We start from the raw sequence: 26162 nt of genomic DNA, 5'->3' as shown, positions 1-26162 counted from the left end.
TGTCTAGGAATACTGGGACATAGAGTTAGCATGTGTTGAGTTTCAGTAGATGTTAGAGTTTCCAAAGAGATTGTGTCAGTTTCCCCTTCCTCCAGCACTGAATTGAGTCTTCCATTTACTCTGCATCCTTGCCAGCATTTGTTGATATCATTTGAACATTTTTAAGAAATTTGTTATGGTGTCTTATTGTAGTTTTAATTTGCATTTCCTGATTGCATACTGGAGTGTTTTGGCCAATTGGATATCTCCTCTGTTGAGAATCTTCTCAAGGCTTTTTAACCTTTGTTCTTACTTGGCTCTGTTGATTAGTTTTATGTATCCCTATGTTGGTACCAGTGTCTTATTGCTATAACTTTATAAAAAGACTACCTATTTTAGTTCTCCAACATTGTTCTTCAAAGTATTCTTGACTAGTCTTAGCCCTTTGAATTTCCAGATGAATTTCAGAAGCAGCTTGTCCGTTTCTACATTAAAAAAGCCTGCAGGAATTTCAATTCATTATTTTCTATTTTCAATTCATTTTATTCTAGGAGATCATCTTGTTGAGAAATGATACCAACTGTATTGAAGGTTTTAGTTTGTTTTCATGGTATATACCTCTTTTGTTAAGTCTTTATTTTAACTTAATTTTGTATTGTATATTTTTTATTAGATTTATTCCCAGCTATTTGTTTTTTTGCATTGTCATTTTAAAAAATTCATTGTCTAATTCTTTGTTCCTATTATATAGAGATTAATTTTATTTTTGACTTTTTACTTTTCAGCTGTGTTACATTTTTATTTCTAAAACTTGCTATCAGTATTTAATTTTTGAATTCTTAGTTTATCTGTAGATTCTTCAGGATTTTTTCCCCATGCAATCCTGTTTTTGCTAGTAATCCATCCTTCCTTCTCTTCTCTTCTCTTCTCTTTCTTTCTTTCTGAGCAATGTTGGCTTTACTGAAGATTTTTGTGAGGAGTTACAAGAAGTAGTTTACATTGCACACACCATGGCAAATATTTTAGATTTTTCTATTCCCTATTTCATTAATATTTCTATCCTTTCTAAAGTCCTTCCTCGATATTTCTTTCTTTCTAATTCTTTTCCTTTTATTTATCTTTCTTTCCTTATTGCACTGTCTGTAGAATCAGCAGTACAACTTACTGCTCATACTGTTGATCTGTCAATTTATTAATTATTTATTCAACTAGTATGTATTTGTTTAACACTTGGTCTTTTTTAAAGATATATACACCTCATTCTCTGTTTTATTTAATAGTGAACTGAATTCAAAGCTGCAAGATACTTTAGAACAAATTGAGGTAAGAGATTATATCATAAATTAAATGACTTTTTAGAAGTTGTTGAATAACCAGTGTTTCTAGATCACTGTACTCTGTGCTTTTCATTTGGAATATCTGTGCATGGTCAAGTTAATGTTAATTCACTTGTACTCTCAATAATACTTTTAGAATTATGGGATCTGAAAAGAGAACTTGAAACTATTTCCATATCCAGAAAGATTTCAAAACTTTTAGTCATCAGTATGTTCTCATGTAAATTATAGCCAGAATACTTACCATGTATTCATTATTTTTAAATTGTTAACTACTTCTTTTTAATTTAGTGAATGTAAGAATAATTCATTTAAGAATAATTACTTAAGTTCCTAAACCTCATAATAATATCTTATATATTTCATCAAAAATGTAGAAACTGGAAAGGAAAAGATATGTCATTATCAGCGTAAAGTCTTGCTTTTCCTCCGACATTTATTCAGAGTTCATCTCTTTCCTTGTCAATCTTTGCAAGCAGGGTGTTCATTTTGATGTATTTAGTAAGAATTATTTGGTTTCTTCTGGTATTTCACTTTATTATTTTCCTGATAAGAGTACTGATAAAAATTGAGGCTGGACTTTCAAATGACCTTTTGTGAAAGAAGTTTTTGATCATAAATGCAATTATTTCTTAATTGTAAAAATGACAATTTATTTGATAAACATAAATATAGCCTCTTTGGAAATCTCTTTGGTAAATAATTATCTGAATATTTAATGAGCTTTCTTTTGAAACCTCGGTTTTCTTTATTAATATTTAATATTATTTTGTACTTACATAGAAAATTATTATTTTAAAATGAAATCATTGGAATAGAAACCGATAAACAAAGTTGATACATTTAAATGTAATTGATACAGGGTGGGAATGTGTATAGCTCAGTGGTAGAGTGCATGCTTAGTATGCATGAGGTCTGGGGTTCAATCCCTAGTACCTCTATTAAAAAAATAAATTAAGAAAAGTAAATATAAATGATATACCTTGAGGTACATACTTTTAAGGTCAATGTGGTTTTGTTGAGAATTAATTTTCAGTGATTACAGAGGAATTATTTTATTATTTTTCAATAGTTATGCAAATTTAGTTTATATAATTGTAAGATTTTAGCAGATGCTTGAGGAAATAGAGTTAAGTAAAAATGAAACATAAAATTCCTTTAAATGCTATTATAATTGTGTCCCTTGAAACACTAGGCATGGTTTTTAAAAAAAATCTCACATATTAAGAACATCAGTAAACTTGAGTATAGTTGTGTTAAGAATGATAGTTTATTTATATTTTTCTTTAAATTTATTTTTGACTGTTAAATTCAGTGTGATAGTAAATGTGTTTAGGTATTGATTAAAAGTAAGACATTGGTCTTAATATTTTCTTCTTATTACCTTGAAAACATAATTCCTTAACCACCTCTTGCCTCCTCTTTTAATTACATAGGAACAGTTGGATGTTGCTCTGTCCAAAATCTGTAAGAATTTTGATATTAATCATTACACTAAGGTTCAACAAGCTTATCGACTTCTTGGGAAAACACAGGTTAGTTTTGAAAGGATGTTTTCTTTTTTCTTGATCTGGAATCTCTTGATCGTCATGATTGCTTTAGTTTGAATATTATCAATGTAATGTGTTTAAAAAGTTTCACTTAACAAACAAATTTTTGTGTTATATTAACAGTAGTAACATTGTTCACATAGGCTCGTAGTGTGTGTAGTGTGATTAAAATATTATAGTTTGTTTTGAACTATGAGGGACTTGTAAGGTTTAATATTTTCACTATTTTATGTAGATTTTAAAAAGTATAAGATAATTCAGTGGGAGAGGATTGTAGTCTCTTTTACCTCAGCTCTTGGTCCTGAATGAGAACTTCTTAATTTGGAGCCTCATGGTTCCTAGATGGCCTAGCATGACTCCCTCAAAGTAGTATGTGAACTTTTGTGCAGTGTGTACATTTGTTGTAAAACAGGTTTTTTGCATTTATCAAATTTTTCAAAGGATCCTGTTATCCCTAGAAGGTCCTCACTACTCCCATAATGCATGCTTTACATACTCTTACTGTTTGAGGGGTTCCTTGGAAAACTTGAAGCAATGGTCATAGTTTGAAAGTTAACTATACCTTCTGCATGTACAGGATTATACATTTTTTTATAGAACATCTAAACATGATAGAGTAAATGTTTACTTCTCTTAAATAGTCTCCGTTGTAGAAGGAAATTTAAGACTTTACCAAGCCATTTAAACTCCATTTACATTTTATAATATGAATAAGGAAATTTGATTGTTTATTGTGCTTTATTAATTTTTATATCTTAAGCTATACTTAGGGAAAAATACGAGAAGGAAGACACTTGATAATTTTGAGGGACATGTTTGAAAATGCTTGAAAATACAATTATAACTTCTAATTTCCTCCATTAGATTAACTCTTTTCACTCATTAAATATTTATTGCACCTACTGTGTGCATTGCTCCAGGCACCTGGATATTGGCCCCTATGTATCTTACCTTCTAATTAGGGAGGCAGACATTAAAGAAATAAATAAGTGTAGGTGGACAGAATGATGAAAAGTACTGATTTATATAGGATAGTCAGAAAAGACTTCTGCAGTGACCATTGAGAATCCTGAGCAATGTAAGGTAATGATGGCAAGGGATCCAAAGGTGTGATTATGCATAACATGTTTGTGAAAGGGCAGGTTGGGTACCAGTCATAAATACAGAACAACAGAATAATATTTGCCATTCAGATTGATCTTCTGTGGTATGATGTTGTGATTATCTGAATTTGTAAATAACACTTCAATTAGAATTCTGTGAATAATAGTGATCTTTGTTCTGTTGCTAACATTGGTAAAGATTTTTCCTGTGCTTTTCAAATCTCTTGAAATTCATTTATTTTACTAATATGAGATTATGTTGTATGTTTTTTCTTTCCATAGACTGCAATGGATCAACTTCATATGCACTTCACCCAAGCCATTCATAATACCGTGTTTCAGGTTGTTCTCGGTTATGTGGAGCTATGTGCGGGAAACACAGACACAAAATTCCAAAAGCTGCAGTACAAGGACCTCTGTACAGTATGTTATAACTTAATTACTGTTCGTATGAATCTTATTTAGTTTTTAAATTCATATTCCATTTTTCCTAGCACCTGCTATTTGAAGATGCTGCTAAAGTAAAAACAAATACATTTGCCAAAAGTTTTTTTTCTCCTATATTATTCTTTTCCTCAAAGAGAAACTGGAAGATTCAGTCACACAAATGGTAAAGGTTGATGAGATAGTACAGACTTGTGAAGTTGCTTCTAAATGGACTCTACCCTCTTACAGCTTCTTTTACCCTATTCCCTCGGGCTCTTAACTCTTCTATGATAGCGTTTACGGTGCTTTTAAGCAATCACCTTGGTTGATTTAACATATATACTTTCAATCAGTCTTTCTCCTGTGTATAAATTCTATTTCTGTCAGCCACTGTAATCAGTTTTTCTATGTCATTCTTAAAGAAACAGGTCTATAGATAATATAATCCACAGGTGGGAAGTGAACTGAGTTGGGTTCTGTTTTAGAACTGTTCTGCTGGTGGATTGATGTAGAGTGTGAGGAAAAGAGAAGGATGAACAGCTGGGAGAATGGTGGCGTTGTCTGCTTTTACAAGGAAGACTGGTTTGCTGTGGAAAATCATGAATTCTGGTTGATGCCTAATCACATTCAAGTGGACTTATTGAGAAGGAGGTTGGATAAAAAGCATAAGGAGAACAGAACTAAAGTTATAGATTTGGGGATCTTCAGTATCTAAGTGGGTTTTAAGCCATGACACTGGATAAGAAAATCGGGGAAAAGGGTGTAGGTAAGACAGGAGGGCCTTAGGCTTTGTAATATTCAGGGATTGTGCAGGGGAGGAGGGACCAACAGAAAAGTCTCAGAAAGAGCAGCTGACTGGGTAGGAAGAAATCTAGGAAATGATGGTGTCACAGCAATTTACAGAAGGAAGTGTTTCCAGAAGAATCAACTGTAAACCTATGTCAGATGTTTCTGAGAGTCTGAATAAGGTGAGATCATTGAACTGACCACTTGATTTGACAATATGGAAGTTATTGTTGAGCTTGGTCTCCTTAATTCTAACCCAAGAATGTCCTATGTCTCTCACTGGAGACTTTCTTGAGTTGTCTCTAATGTCAACTCAGAAAACAACAGTTCCAGGAAGTAGATACCTATTCTCTGCTGTGCTTATGTCCAGGAATTAGTGTGAAATTAAGCTAATGTTCATTCTTAAGTGAGTTTGTGAGAAGTGCAGGTTATATGGCCCTTAGGAACTGGAGAAATATTCTTACTTGAGCTCCAATATTCCAGAAGGATGTGATTATAATGATAGATTAAGGATTAAGTTAATGATGACAGTGGATGGTTGTTAATATAGCTAAAAAATGTCTTTTTAAACTCACTTCATAAATCATAAGGACTGTTTCATAAATTTTATGATTATTTGTGTGATAAAATTGCATAATTACATTTTAAATACCCAGTTTTAAGAACAGCCATCATTTGATAAATTTCAGTGATTTTGAAATATATTGTTTATTTTCTTATTCATATATTTGCTTAGGTTGATAGTGTATATTTGTACATTAAATATCCAAACAACAAATTTGTTTTGATTCTATTAGTGTTGCTGTCACTAATAGGTGATTTAAATGTTAAAGCAGTTTATTACAAGTTAGTGATTTTTCTGTTAAAAGCAGAAAATAATGTTTAATAATTAAAATGAACGTTTTAAACAAATTAGGCTTTTGTTCTTCACTCTTTTTACTTTGGTTAAATCTGATGTTTGTGTATGCCTGTAGTGCATTTTGTTACCATTAAACTTTTATATGCTATTAAAAGTCAAAGACATATTTGTGGTCATGCTTCTTAAAAAAGTCCTTTGTACTTTTACATAATACAAAGCTGAAAGTTGTACTTAGCTTATACATTTTTATGAACAAAAATTTGTGCTTAAGGTACTTGCCATACCTTTTAAGAAATTTTTTACAATTTTCCTAAAACTGACTATAAAATAACCTTTTGAAGTAGCTGTGTGTATTTAAAGTATCAGATCACAAGGCGCTTATCTTTCTTGATTTCATCTTGAGTAAATGCTTGTTAAAATTACTCCGAAGAAACATCTGATACTTCTTCATAAAATTATCCATGTATGTGTGATAATAGGTGAAGTGTGTATAATTAAATTAAAGAAATGTGATTTATTAGCACACTGGAGCTTAGTCATAGGAAACATCTCTACACACCCACAGACATACAAAGAACAGCAGGCCTGTGTATTATTCATCCAATGTAGTTGTATATTTCTGGTTTATATTCCAGCTGTGCTATAAAAACATTAGTTGAAGTAGTTTTGATTTGAAGTGGTGAGAACAGTAGCAAATGTTAACTGTGGATTTATGGAGGAATTTGTTTTGCAGAACGGGCTTAACAGAATTAGGTGTGATAGGTTCTTTAACGTTGAAAGAACAGAGTTAGAGGACCTGAATAATGAGATGAAGAATATGGTGCATTTTAAGGTGGCCCACTTTCTTTGGTACAACTCTCTATAAAAAATCAAGAAAGTTTAGAAGTACCTCAGGCCTCTTGGAAGTATTTAAGTCAGTGCTGCTGCAGGCTGACAGGGATGTGAACATCTCTTATAAACCTAACAAAGTTTTAATTTATTTTATAATATTGAGTCATATTTGACCTGTTTAAACCAGGTAAGATTAGGAAGAAATTATCTCTCATCAGATTTATTTATTTAGTTTGATGAAAAGATGTGTACTTTCAGTAACTGAGTTCTATAAATGGAAGTGGTTAGCTCAGGAGAGGAAAACTAGGAGCCCTTAGAAGTTCAATCAATAAGCTGATGAAAGGAAACTTAAATATATTTTCCTGGGTGAAAACACGTAACAAGGATTTGGAGTGGCACAGCTCAGGCAAGGGAGGGAATTTGTGAAGGAGCCTTGTATTAGAATGGAGAGTTGTAATTTTTTCAGTATATGGCAATTGGGAATCATTTTGGCCTGGATTAAAATTAACTGATAATTATTGAGGATGTATATATGAGTCCAGGAGAATATGTGGCAATGGAACGTCAGTAAGGAAGACGCAACAGAGCCTTCAGGATGTATGTATTGGGTGTTGACTAGCAGATTTTGGAAGTGAGATGAGCCCAGCCGTTTGAGCAGTATAGTAGCAATAGTTTTCTCTGTATAGTAGCAATATTTTGAAGGAAGTCCTTAACCATAGATAGAGTGGTAGAGTTCAATATAAGATTAAAAAATGAAATGAAATGGTACAGTGATCAGAGTTGAGAGTGGGATAGAGTTCCTGTAAACAGGGAGCCATTTTGTTTCCTTTAGATGGAAAGAGACTGGAAATGAAAAGAAATAATTGTTTGCTTGTTTTTATTCATAGTATTTAAACCACTTGCAGATACCAGTCTGTTAATAAATGGGCTAGAATGAAATAGAACTCTTTTTTTTTTTAAATATTCCTTTACAAAGAAACCTGGGGCAAAATTAGTGTTCTGTTTTTATTTACTCTGAGAACTTCAAAATTCTTAAGACCGGCAACATACTATACCATTGTGAAGTTTCTTCCATTTGTGTCCTGTCCCCATTGCTCTAAGTTTAAGTTTAGTTGGCTTTGAACTTTCTGAAGTCATTTTGCAGCTGGATGTACTTAATTTTCTGTTTTTACTAAACCATATTTTTCTCAATGATTGAATTAAAAGCACAGTTTTTCTTTTTATAGTTTATTTTTCAGTCTGGTTTCTGAATTTCTCTTGACTATATTGGCTTATCGTTTTTAGATCAGTAATTTAGGCTCTTCTTAAAAAAAGTGTACATTAACTTGAAGCACAAATAAAGGACTGCTACTTAGAAGCGAAAGTTTCAAATGAGAATTAAATCTCATTCATTTCTAGAAAGGGTCAGTATAAAGAGAAGGGGCGTAGAGATTATTTTATTTAAAAAGTTAAGCCCTTCTTGTGATTGCATTTACATTGATATACCCTACATGTTAATACCAATTTGTGGAGAGATTTAAAGACACCAAGTGGAAGCTCTTTATTTAGTGATCTTGTAGAAAAACCCTTTGTAGGTTACTTGAAAGTTTATGAAGTATGCATCAGTTAAAAAAATGTTTCTTAACATTTTTTTGAGCAGGCTTACGATTTTCTCTGGGGAGCTTATTTCATGATGTTAATTAGGATGTTATTGATTAATTTTATGATAATACAGCTGGCTAAGCTGGCTGAAGTTTTCCCAGCCATTTTCAGTTGTTCATTTCCAAATGATCTTTAATGAGTTTTGAGTGCTGTTTTTGAAATGAACTTGATAATGTAATAATACTTTGGGGAAAATTGTCGTGTTTCTGAAAAAGAAACAAAAGCTTTCTGAAATCATTTCAATATGTGTTTTCTCAGCATCTGGTACATTGGAGGTGTTTAATAAATGTTTCTTTAGTATATTGAATTGCTCTCTGTCTCTGACTTATGAGATGTTGACTTAATCAGATTACAGATTTGATTAAGCGGGAGGGAAAGAAAACCAACACTGAGCACTTTCTCTGTGCCATATACTTTTATAGGTTCTTTATATGCATACATCATAGAAAGACCAACTAACGGCTAGTCTAATGTTCCATTCTTCTAGGTTTTAAACTTTTCATTCCTATAAATTATATCTCTTGATACTGTATTGTAATTCAGTGCCAGTTTGAGAGTCACAAATATTTTTAGTAAGCTTTCTGTTGAAAGTATAGTTTATTTTGATGTTCATATAGAAGCCTAAAGAAATTTGCTTTTTTGAGTCAAAAACCTGTTTCTGTTCTTAAATTCGCAGGGTGCTTTCTTTTGTGAAGAATTAATATATTTTCTTTTAGCAAATAGTATGAGAGTATACAGAGTCTACTATAGATGTTAGGCTGCTGGCAAGTTCAGAGCTAAATTTAATGTTCATGTGTAATAACCATCTTGTTTTGTTTGGGTTTTCTATAGAATTAACTGACTCTGTCCCTTCTCTGTTTTCTCAACTAGTCTGCTTATATGTTTTTATATCACTTTCCATGGAGTTAGACAGAATGTTGATTATATGAGTAGTTGCTCAAATTAAGCAATCATTAATATGTTTATATCTTAAAATGTATACTTTTAAATTATACAACTAAAACATTGTAGGAAAATACAGATAAGCAAAGTAAGAAAATAAAAACTAATGTTTTTGCATGCAGAGCTGGTTATTTTAATGTGTATATAAGCAAGTAGCTTTTAAAAGTAGTATTATATGTACACACAGTTTTGTAACTTTTTCCATTTGCTATGTTATAAACAATTTTGTTTCAGTAAGTGTGCTACCTACATAACTTTTAGTGGCTTGACGGTACTTCAGTGTAAGAGATCCTGTGGATTAATTAACCAGTTTTTTATTGTTCGATATTTATGTTATTTCCAACTTTTGTCATTATGAACACCACTGTAGTAAATAGTTTTGAAGCTAAGTCTTTGCACACATCTTTATTTCTTTAGGATAAATGATGAGAAATGAAATTGCATTGTCAAGGCTTTGATGTATATTTACAGAATTGCCCTCTAGAAAGTGTGTTTCAGTTTATACTCCTCGTCAGCAGTGTCTGCTTTTATCCTTTTCCCTGTGCACATGAATGCTGATTATTTTGTATTTAATAGCTTAATTGTCAGATACCAGAAGGTAGCATATCAGGAATAATTTACGTTGTTTGTGACTCAGGCATATTGAGGACGTGAAGGAAATTAAACTGGAGCATTTCATTGATTGTGGAGGTTAATTTGGTTGATGGGTTGGATAGGTGAATCTACCTTTCCTTTCTTAGTACAAATTTCTTAGCTACAAATTTGAACATTTGGTCAAAAGAGAAACCATTTCAGTTAGAGGAATAATATTATTTACTTAAGTGCTTTTTGAGGTCAGTTTTAGATAACTTAAGAATTCAGCTATCTGATTTACTCTTATCATGTATATGTAGCACCCACCTAATTTTTTTATATAAGAATTCTATTTTGGTTTCTAAATATTTAAGTTAAAATAAAAAGTAAGTTTTGGTAATTTTTTAAATTCAAAACTGAATGATTAAAGGAAGGTAAGGAAAGTTTATGCACCTCTTCCTTTTTGCCCGCCATTTTCTCTCTGGATTGTCAAGAACTGTGATGAGTCTGAAATTTTATCCTGCTTGCAGCCTAACAAGCCAGCCTGTCACCATTTCATGGATGCTGGTAGAAGATGCAGGATTCCATTTTCTTAGCACTCTGCCTTACTAAGTATAAAGCAGAGCCCTTGCCATTACTCAGCTTTTGTTAAACAGGTAATCAGTTCAGCTCAGCAAGGGTAAATAAGGTTATAAAGAGTAGGTAACCTAGTAAGGTCACATTAATTATGATCAGAGGTGGAATCAGAAAAGTTGAAACATACAGCGTCAGTGGGGTCAACACAGGTCTTGAAGGGTTTAAGGAAGCAAAACTGTGTCTTATTAGGAGGAGGCTACAGCTTTTAAGTAAGTTTTGGATTTCAGCAAGCACAATGTATGTGGCTGGGTCAGGGATACAGAGGGAATAGTCTGAACAATGGCATGAAAGGAGAGCATAGTGCAGGTGAATGGGAACAGTAGGTTGTCTGGCCTAGTGTAACTGGATTAAACCAAGTACAATGATTTGGTGGTTTCTGCTGTACCACTGGGACTAACCAGTGCCCATGGAGATCAGGCTAGGGGCTGATGTTATCTGGGTAACCAACTTTCCCTCTGTTGGCTGGAAGTTGAGGGGTTTTCTAGTCACTTGAAACCAACTCAGGTGTGGTGAGGTCTTTCTGCTGCCTAAGTCTATGAACCCTTAAAACTGCCTGTGTAATTTTGACTGCTGGGTGATTTTTGTTGTTGTTGGGAGGCTGTGGGTAAATGTTAAAGAGCCAGCCTCTTTTTTAGGGTGTGGCACTCAGCAGCCAGCAGAACAGAAATAATTTATTGGTAAAAGCCATTCTTGGAACTGCCAAGAAATCCTAGTCTTAATTTGATAGTGTTTTTTTATATTTAAATACTGCTCCTTTTTTGGTGATAAAATGCTGTGAACCCCCATGCTAAGATTATCACTTTAAACTTTGAAAGATAAATTATATATTCTGGTGACACATGCTTTGCTTGCCTTAGGGTGTTAAACCTTCCGTTTGATTAAGGCCATGTAGCAATAATTAGGAAAATTTGGTAATGAAAGGAGCCTCTTCTATGTATTTCACAATTTAGAGGGTGCTAGTTACTTAGTTCCAAATTGGTGTCATTCATATCATACATTTTGCACATGTCTTCATGTTTGTTTACATATTTAGTATTAATGATAAAATGCCTGGGAGATGAGAATGACTAGTTTTTCCACCATATGTTTGTGTTTTTAAATCACAAATGAATCTAGTTGGGTATAAGGAAAGTTCTGCTACAGGATATGCATATTTTATCTGTGGAGAGTCATAGTTTTTAAAGCTTCAGAGAAACTAGGTTATTTGATTCATCCCTTGGGGTTTAGATACGTGAAATGATATGCTGGAGTCATGACCAAGTTAAGTCACAGAGTTGGGCCCCAAGTCCAAATGTGCACCATCCAGTCCACTATACCAAGCACCACTGTCTGGTTTTCAGTGATTAGAAGGTATTAAAAAGTTCATATTTTGTACAGCTCGGCCCTTACAGAAGTAATTAGAAGTTGGAGAGATCTTACAATTGCTTGGCCCAGCCACTTATTTAGGTCCAGAGTTCAGCCTCCCGAGAGATGGTTTTCCATTTCTGGGCCAAGTGCTGTTTTGACCTGCAGCATGTTTCCAGAAACCCCCTAGGTAAGCAGTTGGCCTCTTTAGCAGCTTCTCCTGATGTGAGCTCACAGTGCTAACAACATGCATCTAAAGATACTGATAACCCTTTGTTGTTTTTTGAAATCCACCTGTAAGTATGTGTATGTGTTTGGATAGGGGTAGGGATGGCTGTGCTAGGAGGTTTAAATGAGGATGCCAGAACATCTGCTCCTTTATGTGTGTCAGCATGTGATTAGAGTGCTAAACCAGAGTGAAACAAGAGCACGATGATACTTTAAGGATACTCCCAAGAATTTTTATTTTGATACTTTAATATAAAAAAATCTTCCTGAAATTTTTGTAGGTAATTGATAATAAAGATTTCTAATAGGTATAAAATTAAATTAATAAGAATTAAAAAAAGAAATTTAGCAGCCTCCTTTTCATTTACCACAACTTTACACGGAAGCAACTTGCAAAAGGTGATCTTTTTTCATTGTGTGCTTCAGATTTGGAAAGGCTGCATGTATTCATTTCTAGATTTACGCTGTTCTATGAAAATGGCCTCTAGATTCTTACTAAATTTATTGTTTATAATTGAGGCTGGGCTGTTGCTGGTTTTAATAAGCTAGCTTTATCATTTTAATTTTGACCAGATAGGTTGGTTAGGATGGTTAATAGTAGAGATGAAAGGTACAGAGTTTTATTCTTAACTGGTAGTGATGAGATCGGAAATCAGATCTGTGGATTCTGTCAAAATGTTCATTAAGATTTGATTAAGAAGTGAATTTTGATGTTTGAATAGTGAAGCATGGTGAAAATGCTCTGAGCTTCTTGCATTGTAACATCTGGATTTGTGAATCTTCTCCAAATCTTGCCTGCTAGGATATTTGTTACCTTTATGATCACCAGAGTTACTAGACATGCATGTTATCTGTATAGAGGTTATGGATTAAAAAAAAAAGATTAGGTTGTTTAAAATATTCCTCCTCTTCTGCATGATTTTTGAGATAGTTTTGAAATACTGTACCTTTTTTCTTTTTCCTCACCTCTCAACCTTCCCTGAATAAATTGTTGCTACTAGCTTTCAGAGAATGGCAATGGAAAATAACCCTAGAACAAAGAGAAATATTTGATAAGTGAATTTCTGTTCCCATATATTCTTAAGAAAACAATTTCAAGACATGCTGTTTTGTTCTTTGGGTGTCTCATTGTGTGAATATCTTCTAAATTGATTAATTCAAGGCTTTCATGGCTATTATTGCTATGTGATAAGAACATAGAACTGAAATTGCAGTAAGGTGCTCCTCTGCCTTGGTATTGCTGATCTTATACTAAATGAAACACCCATTAATTGGGACTTGAACTAAGTTGCAGTGTTAGATATTTAGTAATCAGTGAATGGATTAGACCAATGATGAGGTAGCAGATTCTGGAATCTCTAACACTGTTTTATGGAAGGTGAAACTGAGATCCAGAGTGGTTTAATATCTAAGGATATGTGACTAAGTAAGTTGTGAACTGGTGCTGGCTGGGACCCAGGGCTTCCAGTTCCTTGTCTAGTCCTCTCTGTTATGCTCTGCTGTTGTGAAGAAGGACTGATGTCTGAGTGGAAGTTGCATGGGCTGTTACTTTAGAAACTCAGATTCTCTTGACCTGCTTTTTATTTTTTGATTACTTTATACGTTCTTTGCTTATTTGTTGGTTTCTTTGACTCTCTCTTGTTACAGTTATGGTTCACACATGTCTGTGTAATAAGATTCTCTATTTGAAATTTGGAGGTGATTTTTATAAATTAATGAGAGAACACTAGTTGCAGGTGTTTTTAGTAATAAAGTGCTAAAAGCATGAGAAGCATTTGTTGCTATGAGAGTTGATGTCAGTTGGTTGCACAGTATAGTGAAAGTGGTTTCTGGAGTCCAGTTTTAGAATGAAATGAATCTTAACTTATTGCCAGCATTGTCTTCAAGTACAGAGATGAACACATTTGGGCTTAAAATCTGTTAAAAACAATATTTTTTGTCTATCCCACCTTGTACTCTTTTTCCTTAAACTATTTACTGTATATGTATTTAGTACAATGACTCTATACATTTGTTTCTATTTTAGAATATAAATCATAGCAAGAACCATTTTGTTTAGTACATCATAACCATGTTTATACATATGAACATATTTGAAGATAGTTGGTGTTCTTTTGAGAGACTTTTAGGCATGGGCATTGATCTAGCATAGATCTGTGAATTATTTACACTTAAATAAGTTTGGTGAGAAAGACCTTGCTATTTCAACTAAATGACTTCAACTTTTTCTGAAAAAAATTTTGCACATGCGTTTCTGTGTGTATAAGCTCATCTGGATCTGCTATATTTCAGCAAATCATTAAGAGGTGACATAGTAAAAAATCTCCTTTTCCTCGAATAAATAGGCAATTAATGTAGCTAGATAGTGGTTGGGTGGAGAATAGAAGGTAGTAGTGCTAAGTTTCAGTTTTCTGGTTTGTTACACTGTGACAAGTATAATAAAAGATGATTGGTAGACTATAACACAGTTATTTGTATAGTTATAATTTTTCTTTGGGACAAATAAGACTATCATCGCCTTCCTTTTATCTATCAGAAAGAAATGTTGGGATATAATTAGACTAAATTTATTTAATGATATAAGCAGAAATGTGTAGTAAAGATGAGTTTATGAAAGTTAAAAAAATTGACTTGTAGAAGAGTACCTTTTTCCAGGGAATAATTATTAAGTTGCAGCCCAGAACGTGTTTGTAATTTTTGCGTTTGTTTGCCCTCTGCTTTTAGCTTTTCCCTGACCTCCTGGAACAGTGTCAGTTTTTTATTACATGAGTGGAGTATGAGAGATAAGTCACTTGTAAGATGTGGTAAAAAAAAGCAAGACTGGTTCATTGTAAAGGTAGTAATTATAAAAGTAAACATGAAAAGTCAACATAAAGAAATCCCCCAAATTATGGCTTAAGTATGTAAAAATATTTGTGTTGATCTCTGCAGGCCATGTGTAAATCTGGATAGCCATTCTAATTTTCTGAGAATAGGTACATATAGCCAATTTGGTATACTCAGAAAAGTTTCACTCCCTCCTGTGTTCCTTCCATTTCATCCCCCACAACATTTCTTACAGGTAACTAAGTTCAGTGTTTTCTTCTTTTATAGTCACTATGTTTATTCTTTTGATAATAGGCAGATATATATATTAAATTTTTTCTATTTCTTACAACATATATATATATATATAAAAAGTTAAAAAAATTTCCCTTTCTCATACATATATCATGTGAAAGGAAAAAATTTTTTAATTAAATAAATTTTTAAATGCAAATGTCTGCTTATCATTATTTTTCACAGTTGCAGAGTGCTCTTTATGTGGAGATAGTTTATTCAACCAATCTCCCGTGTTTGGACATTTAGATAGATTCCAATATTTTGCAATTACAGATAATACAGATAATCCTTCAATGAATAACTTTGTGCATATGTATTTGGAGTTTATCCTTATGCATCGTGTGAGGAGTAGGTCTAATTTTTGTCTTTTTCCGACTGACTATCCAGTTGTCCTAAGTAACACTATTTATGAAAAAGACTGTCTTCATCTAAGTGATATGAGACACTATCTTTATCATATACTGTATTTTATGAGGCTGGATCTATTTCTGGATTTTTTTATTGGTATCTCAGTAAATTAAAAAATTAACTTAGGGAAAACTGACATCTTGATGATGTCGACACATTCTAACCAAGAATAAAGAATGTCTTTCCATTTGTTTAAGTCTACTTTTAAGTCTTTTCAGTTTTCTTCGTAGAGTTTTGGATCATTTTTTTAAGTTTATTCCTAAAAATTTGATCTTTTTTGTTGTTACTATAAATGGAGGTTTCTCACCCTATCTTCTAAATGGTTATTATTTGTGTATATGAATACTATTGTTTTTTATATGTTAATTTTATAACCTGCTACCTTGTTGGATTCTTTTATTGTTTGAGTTAGTTTTATCATTGATTCTCTAGGAATTATATTTTAGGTATATTAGTATGTCATTAGGAGATAGAAATAGTTTTATTTCTTCTTTTCCTATTCTTTTGCTTTTTATTGTTTTCTCTAGTCTAATTGCATCAGCTAGTACCTCAAGAACATTGTTAAGTAATAGTGGAGATAGTGAACGTTCTCCCTGACCACAGTGGGCATGTGTTAAAATTTCCTCATCTTAGGAAAATATCTATCCATTTTTATTTTCTTGTAAATTATTGTTAGGAATGACTTGAATTTTGTCAAAGGGTTTTCAGCATCTTTGAGGACAATCATTTGATTTTTCTCCATGGACCTATTAATACGACAATTTACATTAATAGATTTTATAAGATTCAACCATCTTACCATTCTTGGCATAACCCTACTTGGGCAGTCATACTCCAGAGCTTAACAACTCCTTTATTTTACAACTACTTAGTTGAGTTTCAGAGATTGAATGTGCTTACACAAGAGTGTACCAAATACTGAGTCATAGAAGTTAGTATTTTTATGAATTGCTTAATGAATGCTTTAGTAAATGAGGAATTTAGAGGAGAGAGAGATCATTATGGAGAGGAAAAAACATTTTGAAAGAGAGAGGATCACTCCCACCTGTTATATCAGGCATCAGCAACACCATACTTCTACTTTCTGTATAACTTCTTTCTACCAGCTGTTTTATCTTAGAGAGCTTACACCATAGTCTTACTGGCCTTTCAGTGTTTTATCAGCATGGTCAGTGTGGTACGTTGATTACAAACTGAAGAAATGCCAGGAAATTTCACATGATGGGGCAAATGCTCCATTGGGACAGAAAGCTGGCAAAATAGAATTGAAGCATCACTCTTACCTGCAGAAAAAAAGGACGGAATGACAAACTGATAGTTTTTACAAAGGACAGAGGGAGAGAAGCCCATGCGTTTCCATTGGGAAGATTTGGGAGCATATATTGTTTCACAGCCATGTTATATAAAACATTATTTTAAACTGTTACTGTCACATACGAAATATCTGTATCCATGTAGTTTAGGGAATTTACTGATTATTAAAGGTACTTACTTAATTTACACAAATGAAATGATTGAATTATAAAATATGACCTCCTTTTTGCAAGTTGTGACTTCAGTCCAAGGATGAATATAAGGCTGTGTTTACATGCTAAGAAACACGGCTTTGAAAAAACGCATTTGTGGAAGTTTGCACTACTGTTTATGAGAACACTTGTCAATTCAGTAGTAGATGAATTCAGAGTATATGGACTGATATTCCTAATGAATACTAAAAAACCCATGGTGAAAGAGAAATTACTTGAACAAAATTTTCTTGCCATTGAATTTCTTTTTAGATATGGTAGTAGAAGAAGTTTTCTCACCTAATTCTTTATTTTTTAAATTATTTTTTATTTTTTTACTGAAGTGCAGTCAATTACAATATGTCGTCTAATTCTTGAATGAATTTGATTGACAGCATTTTATTTTGATTAGCTTTGTGTTAAAGTAAATATGATCATTTGAAAGTTGGCTCTTCTCATTTCCTTTAGCACGTCACACCAGACAGCTACATTCCATGCCTTGCCGACCTATGCAAAGCACTGTGGGAGGTTATGCTCAGCTACTACAGGACTATGGAATGGCATGAAAAGCATGACAATGAGGATGCTACTTCTGCTTCTGGTAAGAAATTATTTTGATTTTATTTTAAAAACTAAACTATAAATATGCCATATTTATGGAGTAAGGAGAAAGAAAAGGGACAGCCATGCTTTTAGAATTTCGGGGACCATAGTGACCATTGGTTAAGTGTTCACCAGAGAAAGTGATTCAGCTGCTATACAAGCTCTATTACCTTTGGGAATTAACTGGACTGAAGGACATATGTGACAGGTATTACCAGTTTCCAGCAATATGTGGTGATGGCCTCAGGGCTAAATTTTTAAGAAAGAGCTTTCTTAAAAAAAAAATCAGCTTTAAACTAAGTAAGACATTGATCTATTCAAGTTTACTGTAAAATTAATGCTGATGTTCAATATTAATTCCATTTTGCTAATTTTCAAGTTACTCTAATAAAGCTAGATTCTAAGAATTAATAATTACACTGATACTTCCTGAAATTAGACAGGACTTAAAATTTCATGAAAAATAATGTTTTTAAATACTCATCTTTGAAACCAAGATACAACTTTAAATGATGATGGTATAGACAGGCAGATAACAAATCTTTGAGAAATTGTACTAACTGGGCCTTATGTTTAAGTTATTTCATTCATATAATTATATATCTTAAGTGGTTATCCTTGAACAGTAGCTAAGATTAAGTATTCAAAATACTTTTTAAAGTAATAAATGATTCTGCCAGTATTTAGTAGGGATGAAATAAATTACACTGTACATGTCTTTTTTCCTGTTACACACAGTTTAATGTAGCTAGTCAATCAAGTTATTTTGAAAACCTCTAATTTCTGAGGTGTTTGATTTCTCTGGTTGGATGGATGGAGGAACGCTTATATCTCACTGTTTGAAGACATGTTTAATATTTATCTTGACTCATAAGATGGTCATAAATATAGATATCAAAAAACAAGAAAGATAAATTCTATGGAAGGATTTTCATTCTTTCAGAAACGTTGTTGGGGGAGGGAGGCCTTAAAGGAAGGGAGAGAAAGAGGAGAAAGCAGAGAAAAGGGGTAGGTACTGAGCCAGGATTCTCAGCCAGACTATTTTTACTGGACTCCTCTACTACCTCTGGGAATATGGGCTTTGCAATCAGAGATACCTGGCCTCAAATTTTGACTACCATTTACCTTTGTGAGAACATGAAGTTAACTATATCTTCTCCAGGCCTCAATTTGCTTCTTGAAATGGTAGGTTAAAAAAACAAAACAAAATAAAAAGTTCCATAGGGGTAACACATCTACCTGTAGGATTGCTGTAAAGTTTAAGAAAAAAATGTAAAAAGGGCTTACCCTGCTTGTGGTTAATATCATCAAAGGAAATGGATCAAGAGAGTAATTATAATAATAATGAAATGTCTATAGGCCTTTTCTTTTTTTTAAATTTCAGATTAGTTAGGAAATTTCTGGGTTTAAGGGATTCCAATTTTCCACAAAGTTTACCTTGTTTTGGCAGCCTTTATTTTTTTCTAGCTATGGAAACTTTAGATGTTTTAGTATCTCTTTTTCCTTTTCTAGTGCATTATTTAAGGAGAAACAAAAGGAAAAGTTTGGAACAAAATTAACACATACTTTAGGTATAAGAGTTTAGAAGACAGTTTATATTCATCATGATGAAGCTTGCTTTTTGCTTTAGGCTAATAGCTTATATGTGTGTATATATGTTTATATATACGTATTTTCATTGGGGTATAGATTCAAACTTAAAACTCTGTTTGAGCCTTCTATGCTGAGTCCTCTTTGCAAAATTTCCTTCTCTCTAGTCTGTGTATTTTAGGGATATTAAGGACTCTGATTAGTATAGCAGTCAGTTGATAATATCTAGGACTGTAAAAAATCATTTGTTCACCTGAGATTATTCATTTCATTTTCACATTAAGAACTGAAATAGTAGGAATCAATAATTTGAAAATTATTCTTCATAGAACTTCATAAAGCTGGAAAGTATGCTAGAGATCTGCTATAGCTCTCTAGTGATACTCCTGGTACCCTAACACTTTCTCATTCTACAAAAAACTAAAGCTGTAGTTCAGGTGCACTGCTCTGAGTTGCTGGGTGCCTAATAGCCAGACATCCAGATGATACGGCTTAAGCTGTGAGAGTTGTCAGAGGTACAGAGGCGTGTATCTGGGGCCTGGCCTATGCAAGGGCCTTTTGCTGGTTACCAGTGGACACCCTGCTAGCCTAAGATGGGATAATAGTCTCAGTTGTTCTGCACAGTTTATTTGCACAAAGGCATGATCTTTTTAACATAATGTATATGTGTATTTTCAATTGCTTTTGGGAGAGATTTGTTTTAAGGCAGGTCATTGATCTCACCTGCTGAGCTGGACATTGTTAGATTTACCTGGGATGGATAAAATTATTCTGGATCATGGAAAATATAAAATGTAGATATCATTACCTCACTGCCTGAGCAGTTTTGCACCCTGAACTCTTGTTAACGTGCATATGAATTGATAATTGAGATAATTGGTCCTGTGATGCCCTGGCAGTAGGCAGTATATGGGTCATTGAAAACCTGGTCTCTAGGATCACACTATCCAAATTGAAATCCCAACTCCAATCACATATGAACTGAGTGGTCTTCGGTGTAAGGTGCTTAACATTTCAGAGTCTGAGTTTACTCATCTTATCAAATGGGTTTAATCCTTATTTCTATTTTTTGTCATCGTTTTGGTTGTATAAATATTGAGAATATTTTCTAAATATTACATATGCTTACAATATATGAGAGTCCAAATGTGTTTTTTTTTTTTTGAAAACAAAAACATTATGAAGCAAATTTGAAAACCTGTACCATTGTTTTATTTTCAGAAGGGAGTAATATGATGGGTACTGAAGAAGCAAATTTTGATCGTGGCTACATAAAAAAGAAATTAGAACATGGACTTACACGAATATGGCAGGTTTGGTTTTTTTAATTATTTTTTTACAAAGGCAATAGAAACCATGTCAAAGTTGTTTTAGAAATTCAGTTTTTAAATTTTCTGTATTCATTTGTATTCCTTGCAAATCTAATCATATGTTAGTTTTTCTTTGGAGTAAGTCTATCATCTGAGTTCTGTACTTTAATTGATAATTGTACTTGACTGTAAGTGGCAGGAGAAAAAGTATTTTAATTTGAAAATCTTTTGTTTTAATTTGAAAATATTCTTTGGTTATATTTTGCTTTTAGTGTTGGCAGATTTGTGCTTTCCTAAAGAAGTTGTTTTCTTACTGAGATACTCTTTATTCTTTGTGTGTTTTCTTTCATTTTCTATTAATTTTAGGAAAAGGACAACTATATATTAGGTAACATGCATGGATTAGAGTCTAGAATAGAATAAGTAATTGTTTTCTAAGCCAATGATTTTTGTGCCTTGAGTGAATTTTTCATGTTTATTGGCTGAATGTGTTTTCCTAAGCTTTACTTTTGCAGTTTAGTAGCTCAGTTGTTGTTACCAGATAATTAAATTTATTGTTAAAAATTTTTTTATCCTAGTTAGAGGTGTAATTTTTTTGACAATAACTATGTTTTGTTCTTTTGGACTTTTTTGAGATTTAGAAGACTATAGACCCTTTGACCGTATGATGGTCTCTTAAAGTGTATTTTTGATGTTTCTAATGAGGCTGATTTTTGACAATCTATTATAGGATTTCTTCTGAAAAAAATTGTTTTGGAAAATATATGCTGAAAACAAATTTCCTCAAGAATCACATAGCAGTTATAATTTAATGCACTTCTAACTTCTGGTAACCTTATATTGGATATGCTATTTGAATTTATACTTTAGTATATAAATATGTTTATGTGATAGTTGTAAGACCTTCATCTTTTGTATTCTCTTATGACTGTATTAAACTAATTTTTAGTTTACCATTAATTATGGGTTTGGGCTGACTTTTATCTCATTGTTTTGTATTGTGGGTTTGGGCTGACTTTTTTCTGAATGTTATGTATAACAGGGAAATCTCATCCTCATTGAATATACATCTATGGCCAAATATGAGTTGTCCCCAATTTAGTCTCCTAATAGAGTCTCATTGTACTTAGTTGAAATTGTGGAATCCATGGTAGAATTTCTGGTAATTCAGTGTACTTTGAAATACTGCCCTGGCACTTTATATAGCTAGTTTCTATTCAGTCTGGCAACCGGATGTCATTCCTGATACAGGAAAATCTGTTAAATGTAAGATTTAGTAAACCTATTCTCACTTAAGCATTTGGCCAGTTTAATGGAAGTCATCATGCTTTTGAGTATAGATAATTGTGTTGTAGGTTTCAAGTCTTAGAATATCTTCATCTCCACCACTTCCAAGTTCCTTTTGCACCTCCAACTCCAATTCTCAACCAGTTCTAAAACAGAACTTTGTATACTTGAGGAACTCACTGAGTGTTAAATTGAAATTACAAGGCTTAATGCAATTGAAAAAGGCAAAAACTCTGAAAAATAAATTTTTTTAACACATTTAGCAGACAAAACCTGACCAGAATTGAATTCATTTGGTAGCAGAACCTGACCAGTATTGTCATTTGGCTTTTTACAGTGTTTATTTATCCCATTAAAGTTATTCCATTAAAGTGAACATTTATTCACTACAGAAATATTAATGTGTTTTATTTTGGGATATCCTAGACCTGACTAGGGCATTACATATATTATGCTATAACATCTGAAATGCCAAATTCTGAAGCACAAATAAGTATGTGACAGTTTGTAGACATTTATCATAAATTTATTATAGAGATAATGACAAATGATGATTGAAAAGCATAAGAAGATATTTAACATTTTTGACATACAACTAAACTGAGAATCGTAATCATCTTGATTTTTGATATGAAAAATTTTTAGAATATTGTGGCAATTTTCCATGTGTTTTGAGTCAGAACCTTTAAGGAAAAATACTGATCAATCATAATACATGTATCACACTGTGGATTTAAGGACACAGTGGTGAGGCCATGGTCTTTGACCTCATGGAGCTTACACATCTAACTGTATGAAAGTCTTGGTCTTCTAAGATTTTTTTTTCATCTCTAAATATTAGATATGTGAAAAATGACAGTTTAAAAGTGCTTATTACTGATTTCTTTTTTAGTATAGAAAATTTGAGTTGCAGTGTTTCTACTTTTTGTGAATTTGAGATTTTTTTACAACCTAGTATGCCACCTGCTTTAAAAATTCTTCCCTGGGCATCTGAAAAATAATTACATATTTCCTCTTTGTGTTGGGAATTAGATTCTATATGTATATTAAAGCAAGCTTATTATTTATATGTACTGGTCTCTTCTATATCATTATTTGGTTTGGTTTTTTGGTCTGTGAAATTCTGAGGGAAGAGTGTTAATCTTCCACAACAATTGTTTTCAGATTTTTCTTTTATTTGTAACAGCTTTTGCTTTTTATAGTTGGATGCTATGTTGGTTGATGCTGCAATGCTAATAACTACTTTACTTACCTTCTTTGTACATAATTCTTTATTAATTAAAAAAAATAGCTCTTTTCTCCTGAGGCATTTTGTCATGAGTTTTAGTTTGCTTTATTATTACCATTGTTGTATTTATTTTGTTCATATTTTCCTACTAAATCCTTGACCATTCCTTTATTTAAAATGTTTTTATATTTTGTTTTAGTTATGTCTCCTATAAATGTAAAACAAAAATTTTTTTCAAGAGAGACTTTGTCTTTTAATAGGAGAGTTGAATCTGCTTGTATTTTTATTAGTGTGTTAAATATACTTCAATTATTAGAGAAGTTGAACATTTAAAAATCTATTAATTATTGATTTGTGAATTATTTGCTCATGGGTTCTAAGTGATTCATGTGATAATGAATAATCCTTTGTATAACCTTTGGCTCTTTTCGCTTATTTTATATTTTTGATATGCAGATGGTTAACACTTTTATGAGGTCAAACTATTGACCTTTGTCCTTTGTGACATGTTCCATTTATTCTTAAAATGTTCTTTTCTATGTAAAGCTCTACTGCCTAGAACATTTAATAAGTACTCAGAAAATATTTTTGCTTTACTGAATTAATTTTTAATCTTTTGAGAGTAATAAAAACATTTATTTAATCTGTTTTATATTTCTTTTGATATATGATGTAAAGAGAGGATTCTGCCCCTGCCTCCTCTCAGTTCTAGTCAGTTTTCCCTTCATTGCTTTTTGGATAATCTTTTTTCTTTTCTCTTTATTTGTAACACCTCCTTGTTACAAAAGAGGAGATTCTGAAGGCAGACAGACCTAGATTCAAGTCTCAGTTTTGTCATTGACTGGACATGTGAATTTAGGCAATCACTTGATCTCTTCAGTTTTTCTTCTTCAAGGAGGATAATAAAGCCTGGTCAACAGTGCTGTTTTCAGATTAAAGATTATATGTTAAGTTCTGAGTATAATGCTTGACAAAAAGTAAATAATCAGAAAATAATAGTTTTTACTGCTGTTTATTAAGTTCTTATATATATTAGCACTTTTCTGATTTACTTCTCCTAGTCCATTGATTTTTTTCTCTATATTGCTAGCATTTTTAATGGTTTTTAATATATTTAAAACAAATGGTACAAGTCCTCTAGTGTCATTCATAACTTTTACTTCATCTTTCCAAAGCACTATTTTTTAAAAAGTGGCTACTGCCTGTTTATTATTTCTGGTGAATTTTAGAATAATTGTTTAGAGGAAAAGTTTTGTGTGTGTGTATGTGATTTTTGATTAGAGTTTCATTGTATCTCTATGATAATTTGGAAAAATTGACAGTTTTAAACAATATTTAGTCACCTTTTCAGTCCCTTGACTCTCAATTTATGGAAATTTCTTTTGTATCCTGTTAACAGTTGTTAGTTTTTTCTTTTAGGTCTGATGGTTCTTATTCAAGTTATTCCTAAATATATTGTATTTTTAATATTTGTTTTAAATAGAATCTCTCCACTTTAAGGTGCTATAACATGTACACATGAAAACTTAACTTTTATGAATTTTAATTTTATTTTTTAATGAAATGTAGTTGATTTACAATGTTAGTTTCAGGTTACAGCAAAGTGATTCAGTTATACGTATAGATACATATATGTTTAGATTATTTTCCATTATAGCTTGTTACAAGAAATTGAATATAGTTCCCTGTGCTATACGATAGATACTTGTTGTTTTATCTATTTTGTGTATTGTAGTATGTGTCTGTTAATCCCAAACTCCTAATTTATTCCTTCCCCAAACTTTCCCCTTTGGCAATCATAGTTTGTTTTATATGTTGGTGGGTCTATTTCTGGTTTGTAAATTAAATTTGTATCCTTTTTTAGATTCCATGAAAACTATTAATTTTTATGTATTATATATACACACTTCACATAGTTACCTTATTAATTCCAATTTTTTTTGAATTGATTATTTGGGGTTTCTAGCCTACCAACCCATGTACAAATAATGATGATTTTTATCTGCATATGAAGATATAATTCTTATCTAGCATACGTGTGTGTATCAATAGTGATGACTGTGGCCAGTACTATTTTTTTATCTGATGTTAATGAAATTGTCTTAATGATACCATGCTAAGATTGTTGGCTCTTGGCCTAAATAGAAATTCTTTATCGGTTAAGAATATATTCTTGTCTCATTTTAATGTGTAACTATAGAAGAAGATGGTTCTGAGAACTTACTTTCTATATTTTAGGTTTACTTGAAAAATTTTTGTTTTGTTTTGATTTACAGGATGTTCAGCTAAAAGTAAAAACCTACTTGCTTGGAACTGATTTATCTATCTTCAAATATGATGATTTCATCTTTGTTTTGGATATAATCAGCAGGTAGTGTTTGAGATCTTGTCTTATTCTTTAGTTTGGTTCACTGAACCATGATAATCATTGAAATCATGAATCAGTGAGTTATAATTTATAACTTCATGGAAATGAAGATAACTGAACATTCGTAGTCTAATTTCTGCTGGGTTTATGTGTGACTGTGTTTAAATATTTCTACTTTTTGGATGTTTGTAAATCATAATGAATTTATCATCTTTGAAGAAAGATGACCTAGACTTCTTTTTTTTTCTTTCTATAATTAAGATGTTGCTGAGATTTTTATAAATTTTTATAAATTTTTCCAACTAGGTTGATGCAAGTTGGAGAAGAATTTTGTGGTAGCAAATCTGAAGTTTTGCAAGAGTCTATTAGAAAACAAAGTGTCAATTATTTTAAGAACTACCATAGGTAAGAACTCTAATGAAATATGAATAGACTTATTTATGTATAAATAACCTCATAGTATGAATTGGTTTAAAATAATTACTATTAAACTTGCAAGACTTTGTTCTTTGTAGCTGTTTTTAGG

At 32.1% G+C, this 26162-nt stretch overlaps 1 protein-coding gene across 2 annotated transcripts in view; it reads left to right on the top strand.

Annotated features, from left to right (window-relative positions):
* Nucleotides 1-26162, top strand: part of VPS50 (VPS50 subunit of EARP/GARPII complex) — a 105681-nt gene that overhangs the window by 34621 nt on the left and 44898 nt on the right. For both annotated transcript variants that reach the window (XM_072964982.1, XM_006207635.4), the window contains exons 10-16: nt 1260-1302; nt 2753-2851; nt 4252-4392; nt 17719-17851; nt 20665-20756; nt 25545-25639; nt 25943-26041. In XM_072964982.1, the coding sequence (XP_072821083.1) occupies nt 1260-1302; nt 2753-2851; nt 4252-4392; nt 17719-17851; nt 20665-20756; nt 25545-25639; nt 25943-26041 (702 nt within the window). The remainder of the gene's footprint in view (nt 1-1259; nt 1303-2752; nt 2852-4251; nt 4393-17718; nt 17852-20664; nt 20757-25544; nt 25640-25942; nt 26042-26162) is intronic.

Source organism: Vicugna pacos, chromosome 7 (assembly GCF_048564905.1).
Source record: "Vicugna pacos chromosome 7, VicPac4, whole genome shotgun sequence".
Classification (NCBI taxonomy): Eukaryota; Metazoa; Chordata; class Mammalia; order Artiodactyla; family Camelidae; genus Vicugna; species Vicugna pacos.
The sequence above is the reverse complement of the archived record's forward strand: the minus strand, read 5'-3'. Positions and strand labels throughout refer to the sequence as shown.